Below are 20,720 nucleotides of genomic sequence, written 5' to 3'. Positions count from 1 at the left end.
ATATTCCATTTTATTTCATTCCATTATTATTTTTCAAATATAAACAATGGAACATTATCATATTTCATCATGTTCTTGCTAGGGTTATTTATGAGAAAGTCTACTCAATAGGAATGTTCTTGATAAGGTTCTTTACTGATGTGTTCAAGTTGATTACCAAGAATCGCCTCTTTCGGGTGTTGGAGGCACACTAACGCCATATTGGGAGTCGATTGGACGAGATCATGGAGGATTTGTAGGCAGTTGACCAGAAACGAGTTGTTATGTCCGGAGTTTTGGAAGTTGCGAGGGACATCGCCCGCCATTGCTAGATATTAGGGATCTTGTTCTTTATCTAGTAGTTTTATTTTGTAAGCGTTTAACTTCATTGCTTTGTAATCCCCATTTTGGGTGTATTTTGTGATGTATGTATCTGGGGCAACCCTTATCAGCGTCCTTTTTGACTTAATGAAATATTTTAAGGTATTTTCCTTCTATTCGTCAAGCGTTGTTTTACTATTTTAATACTTTTTAAATGTTTTTTGACACCGTCCCACTTTGCCCCTTAATCGTTATGTCCGAGTTGGCGAGGTAAGGGACGGAACCAGGAAAAATCGTTGAGGGTGACAGAAATATAACATATAATATTGACAATTTATTTTATTTATTTTTTGAAAAAATCGATCTTTAGTCCAAAAACCGATTAATTTGAGGGGTCCAATTTCACTATCAACTTGTAGCAATCTCATTTAAAGCTAAGATCATATGGATTTAATCTACCAAAATTGACACTAAGAAAAATCGAACATAAGACAATTTTAACATATTTACTAAATGAACTAGAATTTATATACAAACAATTATTATAAGTGTGTTAGTGAGTTGGAATAAATAAAAAACTATTATATCTATATCTATATATATCTATATCTATATATATAATTCCTAGATAGTTCTCCTACTACTCTTCTAAACCCTAATTCACTCAAACCAATGAAATCACTCTACAATGTCACGTCAACCACTTACATCCAATTAAATCACTCTATAATACCACATATTACTTACATAATTATCAATAAAAATTATCATCCCTATATATTTTTCATATGTCTGCATTTATATATTTTTATAACATTTATATCATCCCTATATATTTTTCTATATATATAATTCCTAGATAGTTCTCCTACTACTCTTCTAAACCCTAATTCACTCAAACCAATGAAACCACTCTACAATGTCACGTCAACCACTTACATCCAATTAAATCACTCTATAATACCACATATTACTTACATAATTATCAATAAAAATTATCATCCCTATATATTTTTCATATGTCTGCATTTATATATTTTTATAACATTTATATTCCAATGACTTTTCAATATAATTCACTCAAGCCTTTAATAAGTATTCAATCTGCATCATTTAATCATGGTCATTCTCTTTTTCATATATCACTCATACGTTATTCTTTTTCATATATCACTCATCCATTCTCTGAAGAACCTCTGAACATGACAGTTCCTACAGACCCTGAACATCAAAGCAATGAAGCAGCTACTGAACCTGCTGTTGATGAGTCTGAAGATGATGAACCCCCTAGAAACACTTTCAAATACAAATCATCACATCCAGAGGAACTGATCTTAGGCAACAAAGATAGTCCAAGAAAGACAAGATCTCAACTGAGAAATGAGGAATCTTTAGTTGGTCTTATTTCAATGATGGAACCTTCAAAGGTTGATGAAGCTCTGAAAGATGATGCTTGGATAGTAGCAATGCAAGAAGAGCTGAATCAATTTCAAAGGAATGATGTATGGACTCTAGTGCCCAAACCTTCACACAAGAACATTATTGGAACAAAATGGGTATTCAGAAACAAGTTGAATGAACAAGGTGAAGTGGTAAGAAACAAGGCTAGACTGGTTGCACAAGGTTATAGTCAGCAAGAGGGGATTGACTATACTGAAACCTTTGCACCAGTAGCTAGACTTGAAGCTATCAGGTTACTTCTATCTTATGCTGTTAATCATGGAATAACTTTGTATCAGATGGATGTTAAAAGTGCCTTCTTAAATGGTTTTATTTCTTAAGAAGTGTATGTTAAGCAACCTCCTGGTTTTGAAGATGTCTCAAACCCAGAACATGTTTTCAGATTGAAGAAATCACTGTATGGTCTGAAACAAGCTCCAAGAGCTTGGTATAATAGACTCAGTAATTTCCTTCTTGAAAAGGGTTTTGAGAAAGGGAAGGTTGACTGCACACTCTTTAGAAAAACAACAAAAGAAGATATTTTAATCATTCAAATATATGTTGATGATATTATTTTTGGTTCAACTAATGCTTCCTTGTGCAAGAATTTCTCTAAGATAATGCAGGATGAATTTGAAATAAGCATGATGGGAGAATTGAAGTTCTTCCTTGGAATTCAAATTAATCAGAAGAAGGAAGGAACTTATGTTCATCAATCAAAATACACCAAAGAACTTCTGAAGAAGTTCAACTTAGATGATTGCAAGATAATGAACACTCCCATGCATTCAACTACCAACATGAGCAAGACAAAAGATGAAGGAAAAGTAGACCAAAAAGTCTACAGAGGTATGATTGGTTCCTTACTCTATCTGACAGCCTCTAGGCCAGATATTTTATTCAGTGTTTGCTTATGTGCAAGATTCCAGTCAGATCCTAGAGAATCTCATCTTACTGCTGTAAAGAGAATATTTAGGTATCTGAAAGGAACAACTAATCTTGGACTTCTCTATAAGAAATCCAATGATTATGTGCTAAATGGATTTTGTGATGCTGACTATGCTGGAGATAAAATTGAAAGAAAATCCACAAGTGGCAATTGTCAATTTGTGGTGAAAACCTTATCTCCTGGGCTAGTAAGAGACAAACTACTATAGCTTTGTCTACAGCAGAAGAAGAATACATTTCAGCAGCTAAGTGTTGCACACAACTACTCTGGTTAAAATATCAGCTAGAAGATTATCAAGTAAGCAGTCACAATATTCCTCTATATTGTGATAATACTGCAGCCATTCATCTTTCTAAAAATCCTATCATTCACTCTAGAGCCAAACATATTGAAATTAAACACCATTTCATCAGAGATTATGTTCAGAGAGGCATTATAAATATTAAGTTTGTTGATACTGAAAATCAATGGGCTGACATATTTACTAAAGCCTTACTTGTTGAAAGATTTGATTTTATAAAGAAACATCTGAACATGTTTTCAATCTCTGAATAAAAAATTTCTTTTGGCTTCTAAGGTGTAAGAGGTTAAGTATCTCAGAACTTCTAGTTCAGAACATCTGAACACATAAGATCTGAAGTACTTGACTCTGATAGAATCGTTTCAACTCAGAGGCTCTGACCTATCTAAGTGGAAAACGTCCAGTATTCGCTACTGAACAGTTATTCACTAAGTGGACAGTTACCAAGTAATCTTTTGCATGTGGCTCATGTGTGTCAGGTAGTGGGTGGTTAATGATGACTTTTAGTATTCAAATTTTTGTCAATAAGCGTAACTTCCCAAATTTGCCATTTTTATGTTAACTGTACGCATTTAAATAAACTTACACAATACACTTGCACACTTTTCACTCTCACAACCTACACTTTTATTTCTCTCTAAACCTTCAACAAAACTTTCTTTCTCCCTCTCGATTAGCATCAACCCTAACCCAAACCTCCATCATGTCTGCTTCAACTTCTACTTCAACCTCAGCAAACCCTGTCACTAAGATTCCTCCGTTCATGTTCAAGAATCTTCAAATAGTTGGGAACGAGATGAAATTTCCTGAATCTCAACTAACTCTACTTCTTGAGAAGATGGTCGACTTTGAAAGTTTGAAAGCAAATGGTTTTAATGTGAAGCCTTACTTCTCTGCTCAGGGTTGGGATAAATATTTTGATATGTTGAATGGTCCTATCTACCCAGATCTCTTGAAGAAATTCTGGATGAAAGCTAGAGTTTTTACCAAGTTCGAAGCTAAGCAAGAAGAACTTGCAGCTATTGAAAGGAATCATAGTTTAAAAGGAAAAACTAGGAAGGAAATGGGTTTATTGGAGTTTACTGGTACACAGATTAGGTCTAATGTCTGTGGTATCAATCTCACCTTTTCTAAGATTCATTTTAACGCTCTTCTGGGTTTGGAAAACTCTGGGTTGGTCTTAGACAATTTTGAGAAGGATACAAGGTTTAGAAAAGATCTTCTGCATAGGATGTGTGTGGATATGGAGCTGAAGGGAAAGGTTAAAGGTTTGACGGATGAATGCAGAGTTTTATTCAAGATAATTTTGTCCTCTATCAGTCCAAGAGTGGGTGGTACTGATACTATCTCCTGGCCTCATCGTCATCTGATATACTTTCTTCTAACTAAAAAGAAAGTAAATCTGGGAGATTATTTCTTTGAAAGGATCTGTGAAGCCATCTTCTTAAGCAAGTCTCAGAGGAAAACAACTATTGTTTATCCTAGACTGATTTCAGATCTTCTCTTTCAAGGTCACATCATAGAGAATCTGAAGAAGTTCTATCCAGAACTTGTGGCTAATAAGTTTACCCGAGAAGTTCTGACTGCCAGTTTTCTGACCAAGATGCATCTCATCAATACTAAGGTGGTTCAACCTGATCAAGAATTCTCAGTTCGTCTTGAAGATCGTCTGTATGTGGATGGTTATCCTCTAATCTCTGAATTGGATGTTGAGCACATTATTCAGGATTATCTGAAGGATCTACAAGCTGAAGGTTTTGATGTCACTAGGGAAATGATTCCAAAGGCTCCAGTGAACATGTACAAACCTAAGCAGAGGAAATCCAAGAGGAAAGCTGATACTCAAGAGGATCAAGTTAAGCCAGATCTTCTTGCTCAGAAGAAAGTCAAGGTTGAGCAAACTCTTGCTGAGCAAAGAACTAAGAAGAAGCATGAAGCTGTTGCTGACAAGATTGCTGAAGCATCGTCCAAAAAGCCAATCGGTCTTGATGAGGAGGAAAGTGAATCAGATAAGACTCAGTCTGATGAAGAGACTCAGTCTGATGAAGATACACTTGGTGCCAGGCTGCGAAAGTGGAGGGATTTAAGAGGGGTTTTTCAAAATAATTAATCCTCTTAGCGGAACAATCCCGATGAACGGATCTTGATTAAACCATTAATCACAAATCAAAGAATACAAAACCACAAGTTTATGTGTTTACCTCTTGAAGTGCAGAACCTTTGAGGTAGAAACTGTTTCTGATCACGAGCAAAGCAAAGTAGCGATGCATCTACTCAGTCCACACGAACAGAACTTCTCCGATGACTGGTGCTAGCCAATTCCACCAGAGATTCAGAGAGAATAGGGTTTAGAGAGCGGCGGCTAGGTTTCACTTTGTGAATTAGGTTAAGCTCTTTAAAACTTCATCACAAGGGTTCTATTTATAGAACCACTTGTGTGGTCATCAAGCCAAGCACTGCACCGTACCTTACGGTGGACCGCATTTCTCTATTTTTCATATATTAAATAATAAGTCATACTTAATTATTTAATTACTAATAAGTCCTGCTTATTATTTTATAAATAAGTCTTACTTATTTATCTCTCTCATCTATCTGTCCTTTGTGTGTGACCCTATAGGTTCTCGTAACGTTGGCAATAATATTAAATCATATATTTAATATTATAAATAGTGAGCGGTATCTAGCAACACATCACTACTACCCAAGTGACGAGAATGTCATGTGATCTGACGAAACCTTCATGTGATAACAATCGTGTGTATAATTACCCCTTTGCCCTTATATCTATATTGAACATAAGGCATAGATCGTGTCACCCTTGTATGGTTCAATATCTTATTTCTTGATCCCAGAATATACTGAGCAACGAATAAGCTCAATATCTCATATTGACTTAGTTCGGCGTGGCCACGCATTTTATCAGTCATATTCCATCAAGAGGCCTACAGATATTGCTCCTGTTATGTAGGAGGGGCAAATTCCATCTAGGTCACTCATGTCCCTCAGCATGATTTATAGAGTACCCATCAACCGACTTTATAGTCATCCTGTTACAGACAATGTTTGAACGGCAACTAAGTACTCTACTCCACATCTAGGGTCCATAGTGGTTTCAGGTCGAAGGGTGGTATACACCATTATCACTATGAGAATAACTTATGACACTTTTCATAACATACTATGTAGCATTCTCATGGCGGGTCAATCCAATATAAATATTACTCATAATATTTATATCTATGTGAAGACTTGATATCTCATATCCATGACTCGTGAGATGAAGTCATCAGTCTACTCACATAATAGTCTCTATGTTTTACTGTTATCCCACATCACAGTAAAACTTGACTATGGATACTTTAAGAATAGTGTCATTATGTTTAATGGAGTCTCACTATTAAGTCACACTTAATGTTCCATTAATTAGACTAGCTATTCTAGGGACTTTATTAGTTTGAAACAAACATAATAAAGAAATGCCTTATTATATATATTAAATATATAAATCAAAGTCATCATACAAAAGACGATTCTATCAAAATAGATTGGCTTTTAGGGCTTACTCCAACAGAAAGAAACAAGTTCCTGATTCTAAAGGTAAGACTCCTAAGTATGTATTTAATGAAGCTGAAATAGGAGTAGGTTACACTGAACCTCTTAACACTATCCTTCCTAAACCTGAAACCATTAATATTCCCTCTGACAATTTAGAAGAACCTGATTGTTCTACTGATGAATTGATTAGAACAGGTAAAAAAAATCTAGACAAATTTACCTCTTCTGATAAAATTCAACAGAAGGACAAACATGTTCCTTCTGATAATCCCCTTTCTGAACTAGAAAAACACATAAGCCCTGACCCCTTAAATAACCATTCTTTTACTCATAAAACCAACAAGCCATTATCACCTCCCAAACCAAAATCACCACCAAATCAACCATCATCTGAACCTCAACCAGATATCTCTCCTGCACCCATTAACTCTCCCACTAAACAAACCTCTCCTAGCAAATCTCCTGAACCAACCTCTGAACCCGCACCATCTGAACAACTTCATGAGCTTAACTCTAACTCAGGTGCTGAACATGTTTCTCCTGAACGTGTTCACACTTGTGCTCATAGACCTTCAGAGGTAGATGTTGTTCTTATTGACAACTCTGCTCCTGAATCACCAAAACACTCCACTATTCCCTATACCTCTCCCACACCTTCTGACCTTTTTAGTAACCTATTCAATCAGCTTTATGATGATCTACTTAGGTTGTCTAATATTAAGAACAAGTTCTTGGTATGTCCTTCTGATGTGGATGTTGAAGTCTCTACTATCAAGGCCAAAGTTTGTCATGCTCTGGATTTGGTTGGTAAGGATATCAAGGCTGTGATTGGTAAGAGGGATCTGGAGGTTGTTAATCTGATGAGAGAAGGTCTTGCAAGGGTCAGTCTGAAGAGGTTAACCATGTTCAATCATGAGGAAACTGAGCTTGCTAGGTTTACTGCTTTGACTGCTAGGGAAACTGCTGATGAGTTGCTACTGAATGTTTTCAAGAATTGCTGGGTGGATTCCAAGTTGTTCAAGAATTTAGAATCTCAGAGGATTGAATCTGAACGACTTGCTCAAGCAACTGGGAAGATTGCTCAAGAAGCTGCAATACTGCATCAGGAAGAAGTTCTTATGCTTGGATTTTCAGAGGATGATGGATCTTCCTCTGATAAAGGAAAGGCTCCAGTGGACGCAGATCAGCTGAGTATATTACAACAAGCTATTGAGCAACAGAGGGCTGATCATCAGAATCTTGAAACCAAGGTGGACAAACTGGATTCTAAAGTGGACAATCTCAATGACAAATTCGATGTCATCATAGCCCTCCTCAAGAAACCTTAGGATTCTAAGCACTTTTACCTATTGTTTCAATTTTTATTTGTTTTATTTATCTCCTTCTGAACAATTGGTTTTATCTTTATGGTTTTAAAATTGGTTATGTTTATAATGTTCTTGCGTATTTTGTTTGCGTTTTTCTATTATTTGTTTTATTTCTCTTTTCAATTTTCATTAAAAATTGCTTTTGACAAAAAGAAAGAAACACAGAACACAAGCATATTTCATTAATTTTTTTTATTAAAATAGCTGAATATGCTCTGAGTACATTAGCAAAAGAAAAAGACAACCTAATCCTATTCAGATGGACTCTCAGAGGAAATCTCAGATTTCGCCTCAGAATCATCTGACGAAATTTCTATAGGCTCTGGGTCTTGCTCTTCGTCTTCTTCTTCTTGTTCCTCTTCAGGAACATATCCTGCTAAAAACTCAGCATAATCAGCATCAATTTCATCTTCTTCAGATTCAGACTCTGAAGATATGATGATAATTTCTGCTTCTTGTGGTTTCTTGTCTTCTTCTTTCTTTTTCTCTTCTCGTTCGCGTTCCTCATCCTTTCTTCTACGAAATTCTGCGATATGAGCACTAAATCTCTTCATTCTTCTTGATCTCTTTTCTGTGTATCTTGTTTTGTGTTTTGTTGTGAAGAACGTTTATCAAAATCGTTCTCTACTTATAGCCTTTTTTTTTTGGCGCTTTGGTTTTTTGCTTTTGAAATAAATTTCACCTCCGTAACAACCAATTCCTATCTTTGACTGTCTTGGTTTCCTAAATTTTTGTTTTTACTTTTTGATAATGACAAAAGGGGGAGTAGTTACGCATTAATTGATATGTTTCAAAAAGCTGAAACCACGCTTTACACGATTTATGTTTGTTATGTTATTAAAGTTTAAAGTTGTTTAGCAAATATTTGTTTTTATTGCGGAGACTAAGTATTTTAAACTGAAAATAAATTTCATTAGTAAGGATAAGTTAAGAGTGCAATTTTAACTTAACCTTATGAGACTTAGGGGGAGAGCTTGCAAACCTCTCGTCCTGAAGAAAAATATGGAATTTAATTTTATTTTAATTACTTAATCTTATACTAAATTAAAATATCATGGATAAATCTTAAAGCTAAGGCTTTATGAAGTATCAATCTTAGGGGGAGCTTGCAAACCTCACAAACCTAAGAGAAACATGATAAGTTAATTTAACAACAATTGTCAATTAATACTTATGTTTGTCATCATCAAAAAGGGGGAGATTGTTGGAACAAAATTGATTTAAAAATGTTTGCCCCTAAATCTATTAAGGTTTTGATGATAACAAAGTATTAATATACAATTGGAAGGACTAAAAATTTATTTTAAGTGTGCAGAACTTAGTTTCAGACAAGCTTTGAAGAAAGCTCAGAAGACAAGTCCTCAGAAGTTCGCAAGAACTCAGAAGATGAGAATCTCCAGAAGTTACTTACATCAGAGGATGAAGACATCAGAACTTACTATAGTCTGACGTGAATCAACTCTGAGGTATATTTTGAATGGTGTGAAGATTCGAATTTGAAGGTCAACTCTCTTACCTATGAAGAAAATGACCTCTCAACCTTGATCAGAACAACTACTTACATTTTGTCTGTCCACAATGGTGAACGTGAGTTATCAGACTTCTTAGCTGAATAAGGAAAGTCTTCTCTGCACATGGTCAAAGTTACTGAAACTCTTACTCTGTTTTGGAAACGACCAAACTGCATCAAGACAAGTTGCTTGAAGACAAAAGGATATCTTCATCAACGGTCATCTTTGCAACGACTCTTTATCAGTCCTATATATACTAAAAGAATCAAGTTGCAATTTAATCAACTATCGTTACACGCGCTTGAACAAATTCTGATTTGCGAATACAAGCTCTGAACCTCTGAACTAGTGTTTTTAACTCTTAGTCCAAATACTTTGTACTCATTGTATTTGCTCATTAAGGTTCTCTTAAGAGCAGTTGTATTCTTTCAACAACTTTATTATCTCTGTTATTTGAGAAGTCTTAAGTTTGTGTGCTTAAGTGAGAAGTCTTAAGCTTGTGTGCTTGAGCATAGTTGTGAAGTCTCTTGCTTGTGTGCTTGAGCATTTGTAATCTTGTGTGATTATAGTGAAATCCCTTGGAAGTGCAAGGGGACTGGACTACTCTCGTTTTGTGAGAGGAACCAGTATAAATTGCTTGTGTGATCTCTCTCTCTCTCTCTTATCTCGTTATATTTGTTTTACTTATCCGCTGCTGTTGTAGTTAAGTTAAGAACTTTGAAAAAGTTTTAACTTGGCTAAAACACAATTCAACCCCCCTTCTCATGTTTTCACACCTTCAAGCTGGTTTACCATTTCATCTAGCAAGAAATCCTTACTTTAGGAGGGCATTTTTCTATGCTGCTAACAATAGTATTCCTGGTTACCAACCTCATGGTTACAATAAATTAAGGACAACATTGCTTCATAATGACAGGAGTCATGTGGAGAACTTATTGCAGCCGATTAGAAATACCTGGAATCAAAAGGGTGTCACGATTGTTAGCGATGGATGGAGTGACCTACAAAGAAGACATCTTATCAATTTTATGGTTGTCACAGAGAGTGGTCCTATGTTTTAAAGGCAGTAGACTGTTCAGGTGAGGTAAAAGATAGAGAATTTATTGCCCAAAAAATAAAGGATGTCGTTATGGAGGTTGAACCTTCAAATGTTGTGCAAATAGTGACCGACAATGCAGCGGTTTGTAAGTCGCCTGGTTTAATAATTGAGGCTGCATTTTCTAATATCTTCTGGACCCCGTGTGTTGTTCACACATTAAATCTTGCTTTGAAGGACATATGCGCAGCTAGGAATACAGAAAGAAACAATGAAGTTTTCGAAGAATGTCGTTGGATTACCCAAGTTGCAGATGATGCAAATTTTATAAAGAACTTTGTCATGCTACACTCTATGAATTCATTCAATTCATTAAAGTTTCTTTTTGTTTCTCCAACAAGATTTGCCACTACTGTTGTAATGCTTAAAAGGTTTGCCTTATTGAAAAAGGGACTTCAAAATATGGTGATTAGTGAACAATGGACTTCTTATAAGGCAGATGATGTTCAAAAGGCTAAATTTGTGAAGGACACCTTGTTGGATGATACTTGGTGGGATAAGGTTAATTATATTATTGCTTTCACTAGTCCTATCTATGATGTTCTTAGAAGAACTGATACAGAAGCTTCATGTTTACATCTAGCGTATGACATGTGGGATTCAATGATACAAGATGTGAAGAAGGCTATATATAAACATGAAAGAAAGGCAGAGGTTGATTGAACATTCAGCCTTTCATGATGTTGTGCACTCGAGATTAATTGCTCGTTGGACAAAGAGTAACACACCTCTTCATTGTTTAGCTCATTCCCTGAACCCAATGTTATTTAATATTAACTCAATATTTTTTGTTTACTTTAAGATTACATATATTTAAGAAAGGAATGCTATATTTTTTTTTTTATAAAAATTGTAGGTATTATAGTCATGAATGACTAAGTGAAGATCCTAATCGAGTTTGTCCACATCAAGATAAAGAGATTACTGATGAAAGAGTAAAATGCTTCAAAAGGCTATTTCCTGATGCTGATGAAAGGAGAAAAGTGAATGTAGAGTTTGCCAACTTCTCAGATGTAAGAGAAGGTTTTGACGTTGATTCTTTGAATGATAAGGGTAAAATGAATCCAAAATCTTGGTGGCTAGTTCATGGTGTGCATGCTCCATTGCTTCAAAAGGTTGCCCTTAAGCTACTTGGGCAACCTTGTTCATCTTCATGTAGTGAGAGAAATTGGAGTACATATTCATTTATAGATTCTCTAAGGAGAAACAAGCTGTTACCAAAAAGGGCAGAAGAGTTGGTATTTGTTCATAGCAACCTTCGACTTCTTTTAAGGAATAGTCCACAATACAATCAAGAGGAAACTAAAATGTGGGATATTGCTGGAAGTGAATTTGGATCACTTGATGATTGTGGAATTCTTGAAATTGCTGATTTATCTTTAGATGAACCTGAGCTAGAGGATCCCTTTACCAACGATGATGTTTAAGTTTTTGGTGTTTTTTTTAAATTAGAAGGATTAATTTTGATGTTTAAGTACTATTTTTTATGTTTAAGACTTATGATGTTTAAGTACTATTTTTGATGTTTAAGACAAATATATCATGTACTAAATATTTTATTTTATTTAATCATATATAATAATAAATATATATAGCGGTGTCGGTGTCCTAGATTTTTGACATTAGCGGTGTTGGCGTGTCCGTGTCGTGGTGTCCGTGTCGGAGTCCGTGCTTCATAGATTTACTCCACATTATGGACCAAATACATTATATTCTCAATGAATCTAAAAAATAATTTTTCTCATATATTTAGGACCGGAGGGAGTATTGCTTATTCCATGTTACAGGTGTGGTTACTAACTATTGCTTAGAAAAAGTGTTGTCTAAACTAAAAAATGTTGCAGTGGTGAAGACGAGAGGAAGCGATGGTCTGGTGTGTAGTAGGCGAAATATGACTTAGGGTTAACAAAATAAGGAAAAGAGATAATTTTTTTTTCTAAAAAATAATATAATTAATTTGGACGGGCTTTGTAAAAAAACTCGCTTAAAATTATAATATCTAGGCGGGCAAAAATTGACGCAAAGTGAAATAGTATTATTATTATTATTATTTTTTTATAAGCAAAATAGTATTATGTTAATTTAATAGAGACAGACAATAGAGGCAGAAATACTCGAAGACGGATCTTTTTGTATCTAACAAAAGTTTGACTATTTTAATAACAAGTTGACTCATTAAAGACGAATATAGAGACGAAAAATATTAGAACGGCTAAAGTTTATCTCTAAAATTCATTTCCAACTATTGTTTTCTTTTTATAATTAAAATAATAATCAAGTAGAGATGGATTTAGAGACATAATGATTTAAAAACGGAATATTGGGTCTCTAACATCTGTCATTAATACATATATTTTAATTTTCATCTCTGATTGCTCTTTTCTGTCTCTAATGACGACTCTAATAGAGAAGAAACAAATTCCATCTCTAAATTCCTTCGGTATTTAAACTTTTCTAGTATTTGTTTTTTCATTTTAGCTCTTTTATTATTTGTTGCGAGAGGTATTCAACTATTTGAAAATTAGGAATTTTTGGATAATGAAATTTTAGATGTAAACAAAGTATCGATCTAACTCATAATAACTGACTCATTCTACCCGCAACTCGTACGGTCCGACACCCGAACAATCCAAAGATGTGGACAGTCGGAATTAGGTCTAAATTAAATGGTTGCAGTTTTTATCGATTTAGTGATTTTTGCCCCGAACCTGTCTGAAACTTACTAATGTTCAGGCCTAAGTTCAACATATACAAGTTAATTTAATAATGATGATAAATGATAATGTTTTCTTTTTTTTTTGACTATGAAGAGTATACAATATCGACAAAGAAGAAAAATATTAATTTTTTTTTTGACAAATAGAGAAATAGCCATTTATGCTATTTTATATTTAACGGCTAGTTGAACCGCTAATTTTACCATAACACTTTCATTAACTTATGAGCGATAAACTATCAACCATAAGCTATAAGTTACTCCTTCCGTACCAAATGATAAGTCATTTTAAGAGAAATATTTGTACAAAATTATAAATCACTTTACACTACCGCTAAAAAATTTAATACTGTTTATTATTATATTTTATTTCGATTATTTAATTTATCTTTCCTACATGATATTGGGGAGACCCGTTGTGTGCTTGCTGACATTACACTCAAGTGAGCAACTGGTAGCCTTTTTCACAATCGTTGAGGAACCCTTTTGTTGAAGCTGCGATGGGAAACTCGCAGATGAAAAAGCGTGACAGTGAATTTTCAGGAAATGTTGATTCACCAAGAATCACATCCACCTTAAACAGATCCCTCTCACCACACTCGGACTCACCTCGATCTAAACAGTTCTCTTCAACAAGTTCAGGGAAACTCTCTACTAAGGACAAATATGCTTTCATTCCTGATAATTTCACTACTCTTCAACAGGTTACTTGCTTGCGCTTATACTCTTGTTTCTTTTTCTTTCTTATTCCATCCAGCTTTGTTTACCAATTCATCAATTTTTTTTTGTTGTTTTTTATGGATAATAATGTTTAAAGGAAAATACAGTAGTGGTTGGAGTTGAAGAGTTGACTTAGGACTAGTTAGCATGTGGAAGACTTGAAGAAGATACTTGCTACACCCTCGGTCCCACAATAATTGTTTCAAAATGTTTTTTTTATGACACTTAAACTAAAGTATCCAAGTTTTGTCCAAAAATTAAATATATTTAGTAATTTGAAATTCAACCTATAATTTTAGAGACAATTTTTTGTTTGAGTAAAGTAAACTATTGCCTTTGTAACCCGCTCTTAAATAGGGTCTTTGACTCTTTTATATCTTAAAATAATACTGTGGCTCTGTTTAGTAAAAACATAGCGGATAGCTGATAAGCCAGCGTGTAGTGGATAACTTATAATCTAACTTTTAGCTTATAGCGAAAAATCTAGCTGATTGAATTTGTAGTGTTTGGTAAAATTAACGGTTGAACTAACTTATAAGTATGAAATGACATAAAAAGATATGTCTAATTAATATTTTTTTTTTCAAGTAACATGATAGGAGTAAAATTGGAAGAAAAAATGATAAGTTACTTGAAATAGCGTTTGAGAAATAAGCTACTAAAATAAGCTATAAGCTCTTTTTTAAAAACTGTTACGAAATATAGCTTATAAGCTATAAGCTAGCTTACTGGTCTTCCTAAACAGAGCCTGTCTCTATTAAAAGTTTTTCAATTTGGTCCCCTATTAACATTCTTCATTATCCACTTTCCATAAAAAAATTGTCCTGACATTTTCAACCGTCAAATTAGTTCATATTATTTATCCATTTTTTTTATCAAATAACCACTGTTTTTAAATTTACCATTGACTTATATTTAGGGATAAAGTAGTAATTATACATTTGATGTGTTAATTACGTGATAAGTGCTTAGTGTCGTAATCTCAAGGTACAAAGTTGGAATCCCCTAAAATATCATTGGTGCCACTTTAATTAATAAATTTTTCTTATAAAAAAACAGATAAAGTAGTAATCGAATTTATTTTACCAAGACATTGGCTGAAAGGGTTAATGAGCTCTCCCTAAGGCGAATTGTTTGCGAGAGTTCGAGTTCGATACCTAGTGGGAACAATTTTTGACTAGACTTTACTTACCTCACGGCCAAATTCTAGATTATTGGGGGCCCCTTCCCCGAGAACCTGAGGGTTAACGAAAAAAATAAATTTGAATTTTTAGTTTTGTTTAACTAAGCTTTAAGCTAAAGCTAATTGAAATGATTTTTTTATGAGTGTTGTTATTTGTTTGGTACAAGACTTTAAAATAAACTACCAAACATGAATAGCCAATCACTGAGAGTTGAAAATAAAGACAAGCTAATTAAAATAACACAAGTGGCATTCTTGTATTTCTTCACCTACTTTCGTATTATTTATTTACTCCAATTGTCTAATATTAAGTATCAGTGTGTCACAGGTTAAACACACAATTCATAAACTATCAAAACATAAATATGCCCCCGTTTGGATTAGCTTATTTATGAGCTTATGCAAACAGCTAGGTTTTATGCTATTTTATAAGTTCACACTAGTGAAAATTGTATTTTTATAAGCTATTTTATCATAAACAACCTTGACAAAACTTATAATAATACATAAAAGTTGCATAAGCTGTTTGCATAAGCTCAAAAATAAGCTAATCCAAGCGGGAACTTGAGAGTGGTAGGTAAAAATTACTAGTCACTCTCAAAACATAAGATCTTGAAATGGAAATAAAATATGAAATGATCCACAAAAGAGATTAAACAAAAAGAGAAATGATGTTTGGACATCAGAAATATGTTGTCAAATACAGTATCAATTGTTTTTGAAATGTGTGTAATGTGTAGAAAGTACTATAAGAGAGAGATAGAAACAAACACATACGGTGTCAATACTTTGACATTTAGATAACATAGTTGAAACAAATAACTATGTAAAGAAAAACTTATGTTGAATGAGCACTAATCGACGTTTCAATCAACTAAGTGTCTGTTTGTTTTTGCATTGGCAGCAAATCGAACGTACATCAACCGTAAGGTACATTTCGTAGCTTCATGAGTTTCACATATAGGAATTAAGGATGCGAGAAATGAAATTCTATCGCAATTCCAAACAAGTATTAAATAAATTCTCCTTTTGGGAACTGACTTCATGGTTGAATACAAGACTTGATATTGGCTCATTGAGCTGTCGAAAAAGAAAAATATTTAAATAAAGTTGAGCCCGAGCCAAGCTTGAATCTTTTTCCCTTATACAGGTTACAAGTGCCTTGAGGAAAGAAGGTTTAGAATCCTCAAATCTTATCCTTGGAATCGACTTTACGAAAAGTAATGAATGGACTGGTAAGTAGTAAATTTACAACATTAAACTGATTAATTCAATGATCTGTTGAGGTGGATATAGGATTAAGTGGATCCGTAATTAAGATTAAAAATGAAAATTATTTCTGGTTCGTCATTGAAATAGAGACTTTAATCGGTTATTATTTCCTTTGAAATGATTATATACCTGTTTAAGAAGCCAATTCATCGATGTTGACATGTTATTGAAGGAAGAAACTCATTCAATAATAGAAGCCTGCATGCTATTGGAGATACGCCTAACCCTTACGAGAAAGCCATTTCTATTATTGGCAAGACTTTGGCTCCTTTTGATGACGACAACTTGATTCCTTGTTTTGGCTTTGGTGATGGTAAGTCATACTAAAGTCTCATCATACATAAAAGAAACTAAGAAAGTCATTGTTTTTTTTCAGCATTATTATATTTGATCGATTTCTGTTACTATACAGCTACGACTCATGATCACGAAGTGTTTAACTTTCATGCTGATAACACATCTTGCCATGGATTTGAGGAAGTTTTGGCTTGCTATCAAAAAGTCGTTCCAAACTTGAGTCTTTCGGGTAATTATGATCTTAGTTTATAATGTTGTTCTTTTTGCACTCACATACCTCTTTATGCGGGATCGAGTATTATGAAAGGAAAAATAGCTGTTGGGAAGAGCTTGGCCTCCTGTATGTATACACTCAGCTTGGCTCGGATTAGTCATTGTCCAATACGATTTTGGATGTTAAGGGTATAGTAAAAAAAGCAACGATGGTTCCTAGTTATGTAGAATACAAGGCCATAAGGCATGGAATCAATTCCATTCCACATTCATCCTCATTTTAAGGAATGAATGAGGAATGCTATATTGCGCGATACATTGCCCCTACAAATTGAAGGAATGCATGAAAGATGGCATTACCATGAAACTAATTTTATGTTGTTGATTACAAATAATACTTGCCTAGAAAAAGAAGTGAATAGAGAAACCAAGCAGATCTACAGAAGAAAATGAAGAAGTGAATAGAAAGAAAAACTAAAACCTGGGGAGCAGCATCATAGAGATTGTTTATTCTATTTCTTTCTGAAAGTCTAGTTTGCCTCGATGCTATCATACTGGAACATTCGTGGGATTTACATGACTTTGTTGTTGCACACAATAGCATTTTTTAAGGAATAAATCATAAAATGGAATCACAATTATTTTCCCTTGCCGGACATTAGTAAACTTAAGAGTCATGGCTTAATAAATAGTTGTTTTTTGTTTGTAGGACCAACTTCATATGCTCCGGTGATTGAGGCTGCAATAGACATTGTCGAGAAAACTCATGGCCAATTCCATGTTTTAGTTATTGTTGCAGATGGCCAGGTATATAATTTTAGTTATTATATGTGATTCCTTATTGATATTAGTGAGTGGAATCGTTCGAGACTTGTGATGAGGGAGAGTACGTGCACAAGATATCTGGTAACATTTTTCTTGAGGGTTGCAATTGAAGGCTTCATTAGACTCATACACTCTAAGCTCGCTGTATATTCAGACTTATAGACTTTCCATTATTCAGAGTTGTATAATTTTGTTTGATTTGAATTTCCAAGGTTACAACAAATGGAAACAATGATGGAAAATTAAGTCCTCAAGAAGAGAAGACAATAAAGGCAATCGCTGATGCAAGGTAAATACAGAAAATTGATAATTGTAAGCAACCTTAAACGCTAATCAAGATCAATTGCAATAAAATGAATACTCCTTGGGAAAAAAGTAATTATCAACAATAATCGAAGTTATAAACAACTATAATAGAAGTATCATCAAATTTATAAAATAAACCACACGCCAGCTGCTTAATCAAACGTTAATTTTCTCTTTTATACTTTTTCTGCTTCCAGTTCATATCCTCTTTCTATTGTTCTGGTTGGAGTTGGTGATGGACCTTGGGAAGATATGAAAAAGTTTGATGACAAATTACCTGCACGTGATTTTGACAATTTTCAGGTACAGAAAATTAGCAATAGTACTGTGACATTAACCGAGTTACGTTGTTTGCAATCACTTTGTTATATTAAAGCATCTTTCTTGTTTTATGCAGTTTGTTAACTTCACAGACATTATGTCTAAAAAAATTAGCACGTCTGCGAAAGAAGCTGCGTTTGCTCTGGCTGCACTTATGGAGATACCTTTCCAATATAAAGCAACCCTTGAGCTTGGATTACTAGGGTAAGTTCTAATACACTCACAAGCTTTTCATTAGGTGTTTTTCATTCAGGTGACTATTTGTTAAAGTTTTTTGGTATGATGATTAATTACTTGGTTTTTATCATCTTCTGTCTTTGCTCTATGGACAAAAGTCGTGCAACAGGAAGGGCAAAGAAAATGGTTCCAAGACCTCCTCCGGCTCCTTATTCAAGACCAATGCCACCAGAACATTTTCTGAGGAACATGTCAACATCATCAATCGATGACGAGCAAAACCAAATGGTACATACAAGTGGAACCTAGTGTGCTTTATTATGTTTTGTCCTATATTTTCGAAGTTAATTTGGGTACAAGAAAACAAGTATTGAAGAATACTTTTAAATTCATAACACACTATTATTGAATTGTTCTCTAGGACCAGAAAGTATGCACATTTTCTAAACAGTGATCTATATATGAAGCAAGTAAATTGATTTTTTAGAAAATAGACTAACCAATAACAAAAAATGAAGCCTTATCCCACTAGGTGCAGGTGGCTACATCGATCAAACTACATAATTTTTACTAGATCATATCTCTAGACTCTAGTCAAATTCCCGAGTTCTAAGTCTCTGTTAATAAACCGATGGTAAAGAATATTGTTCTTGCGAGGGTTATTTTATGAGTGAGTATCGGGCTAGCAGGGTGTTTAGGCCTTCTTTCTCTATTTATATGCAAAGTGTTCGGGGAGTGGTTGAGGGAAAAGTGGAAGCAGTGGAGGAAATAGTGGAACCACATGCTGCTAGCCCATGATATTCGCCCATCGTACTAGCCCAGTCAACCACGTGCGGTTAGCCACATGGTACTAGCCCGTGTTCCTCCTGATTAGGCCTTCTTTCTCTGGCAGGCTGACTTATTCATTGGGCCGCATCTAATATGACCCAAACAATCTTTGGTTGGGCCAGGAAATATTACCACGGTACAAATATGTAAGGAGAGTCTTAAAAATAAAGCATGTAACTCCTGGTTAAAATTTAAATGGTAGCATAACTCACCAACTAGCTAAGCAACCCAATAATTATAGAATTGTAGAGACATTGATTCTTATTAGATACAAACTTGTTATAATAAGAAGAATAAGGGATACAAGAAAAATATACTTAGATTACATGAGTTGGAGCAACAAGTTCAAAGATACAAAATTGAATCATTGTAATGAATCCTGATTTTGTGGGATATCCATGATAATGCCCTTTCAACAATTATGAAACTAACCAGTCCTTCGCTTCGTGACAAATTATTTTATGTTTTAATAACTAATGATTTGTGCAGGTATGTGCTATATGTCTGACCAATAGAAAGGATTTGGCCTTTGGATGTGGTCATATGGTAAGCCTCATTAAACTATTAGCTTCCTGTTTCTCCTGTTGTTTGACAGTCAGTGTCATGATATTTACATTCAAAGAAGAGTTATTCATAGTTTATTTAAAACTTATTTTATGATACAGTAAATGTTGATATTAGTGTTTGGATACATCAATATCATATATGATACGTTCATCAATTTTGGAATGCAGACCTGCAGAGATTGTGGTTCCAGATTAAGCAATTGTCATATATGCCGCCAGAGGATCACCAATCGTCTAAGAGTGTATACTGGATGATTGCTGAACGAAAACGAAAAAACATGTACATTAATTAATTGTATCATGTTTGTGTGTGATGGTGTGTGTTTGTTTTTAAGAATGGTAAAAAATGGCCATGCTCTTGCATAAAATGATAGTAGCTTGCATTTGTAGGAATGGTTTAGGAGTGTAGAAAATAACTGGAATTTGAAAAAATTTCATATTAATTGCTAGCTGTAAAATATTGTACATACTGTTAGATGAGCTTCTTATGTTGTATTTATTCTCTGTTCATTAAATTCTCAGTTCATATTTAATCGCAATGTGAGAATAATTCAACATTGCATATAGTAATAAGTAGGGACTAATGTTTGAACCCTGTAAATCACTTATTGACTTTAAAAGGTGAATTCAGACATTGTATGTAATACTGTATGCATTTATATCTATTGCGATTTTCTTAATTTTTTTATCTTTTATAACTTGAATGCATTTTAAAAATATAAGCAAAACAAAAATACCTTATTACCTTATTCAACATTCAAAATATTGTTTCTC

The 20,720-nt window shown here is 34.1% G+C and overlaps 2 protein-coding genes across 2 annotated transcripts; both read left to right on the top strand.

Annotated features, from left to right (window-relative positions):
- The first annotated feature begins 10,555 nt into the window (after positions 1-10,555).
- LOC123895949 lies at positions 10,556-11,949 on the top strand. Its single transcript, XM_045946412.1, has 2 exons — positions 10,556-11,106; positions 11,403-11,949. Exons 1-2 carry the CDS (start codon positions 10,556-10,558, stop codon positions 11,947-11,949), a joined length of 1,098 nt encoding a protein of 365 aa, XP_045802368.1.
- A 1,667-nt stretch (positions 11,950-13,616) lies between these two features.
- On the top strand, positions 13,617-20,479 carry LOC123893846 (E3 ubiquitin-protein ligase RGLG4-like). The gene is made up of 11 exons (XM_045943661.1): positions 13,617-13,942; positions 16,292-16,376; positions 16,586-16,726; positions 16,826-16,939; positions 17,633-17,730; positions 17,961-18,037; positions 18,252-18,357; positions 18,452-18,579; positions 18,711-18,840; positions 19,870-19,926; positions 20,115-20,479. Exons 1-11 carry the CDS (start codon positions 13,739-13,741, stop codon positions 20,199-20,201), a joined length of 1,227 nt encoding a protein of 408 aa, XP_045799617.1. The 5' UTR covers positions 13,617-13,738; the 3' UTR covers positions 20,202-20,479.
- The last annotated feature ends 241 nt before the right edge of the window (positions 20,480-20,720 follow it).

This window comes from Trifolium pratense, linkage group LG7 (genome assembly GCF_020283565.1).
Source record: "Trifolium pratense cultivar HEN17-A07 linkage group LG7, ARS_RC_1.1, whole genome shotgun sequence".
NCBI lineage: Eukaryota > Viridiplantae > Streptophyta > Magnoliopsida > Fabales > Fabaceae > Trifolium > Trifolium pratense.
Note: the sequence above shows the minus strand (reverse complement) of the source record. Positions and strands in the feature narration are given on the sequence as shown.

What these genes read in the sequence shown, in the direction of transcription:
- LOC123893846 (XM_045943661.1), top strand. Translation starts at nt 13,739, where the DNA reads ATGGGAAACTCGCAGATGAAAAAGCGTGACAGTGAATTTTCAGGAAAT. An exon ending in TCCAAACTTGAGTCTTTCGG is followed by an intron (nt 16,940 to 17,632) that starts GTAATTATGATC and finishes TTTTGTTTGTAG; the next exon opens with GACCAACTTCATATGCTCCG. An exon ending in TTATTGTTGCAGATGGCCAG is followed by an intron (nt 17,731 to 17,960) that starts GTATATAATTTT and finishes TGAATTTCCAAG; the next exon opens with GTTACAACAAATGGAAACAA.
- LOC123895949 (XM_045946412.1), top strand. Translation starts at nt 10,556, where the DNA reads ATGGAGGTTGAACCTTCAAATGTTGTGCAAATAGTGACCGACAATGCA. An exon ending in GCTTCATGTTTACATCTAGC is followed by an intron (nt 11,107 to 11,402) that starts GTATGACATGTG and finishes TGAATGACTAAG; the next exon opens with TGAAGATCCTAATCGAGTTT.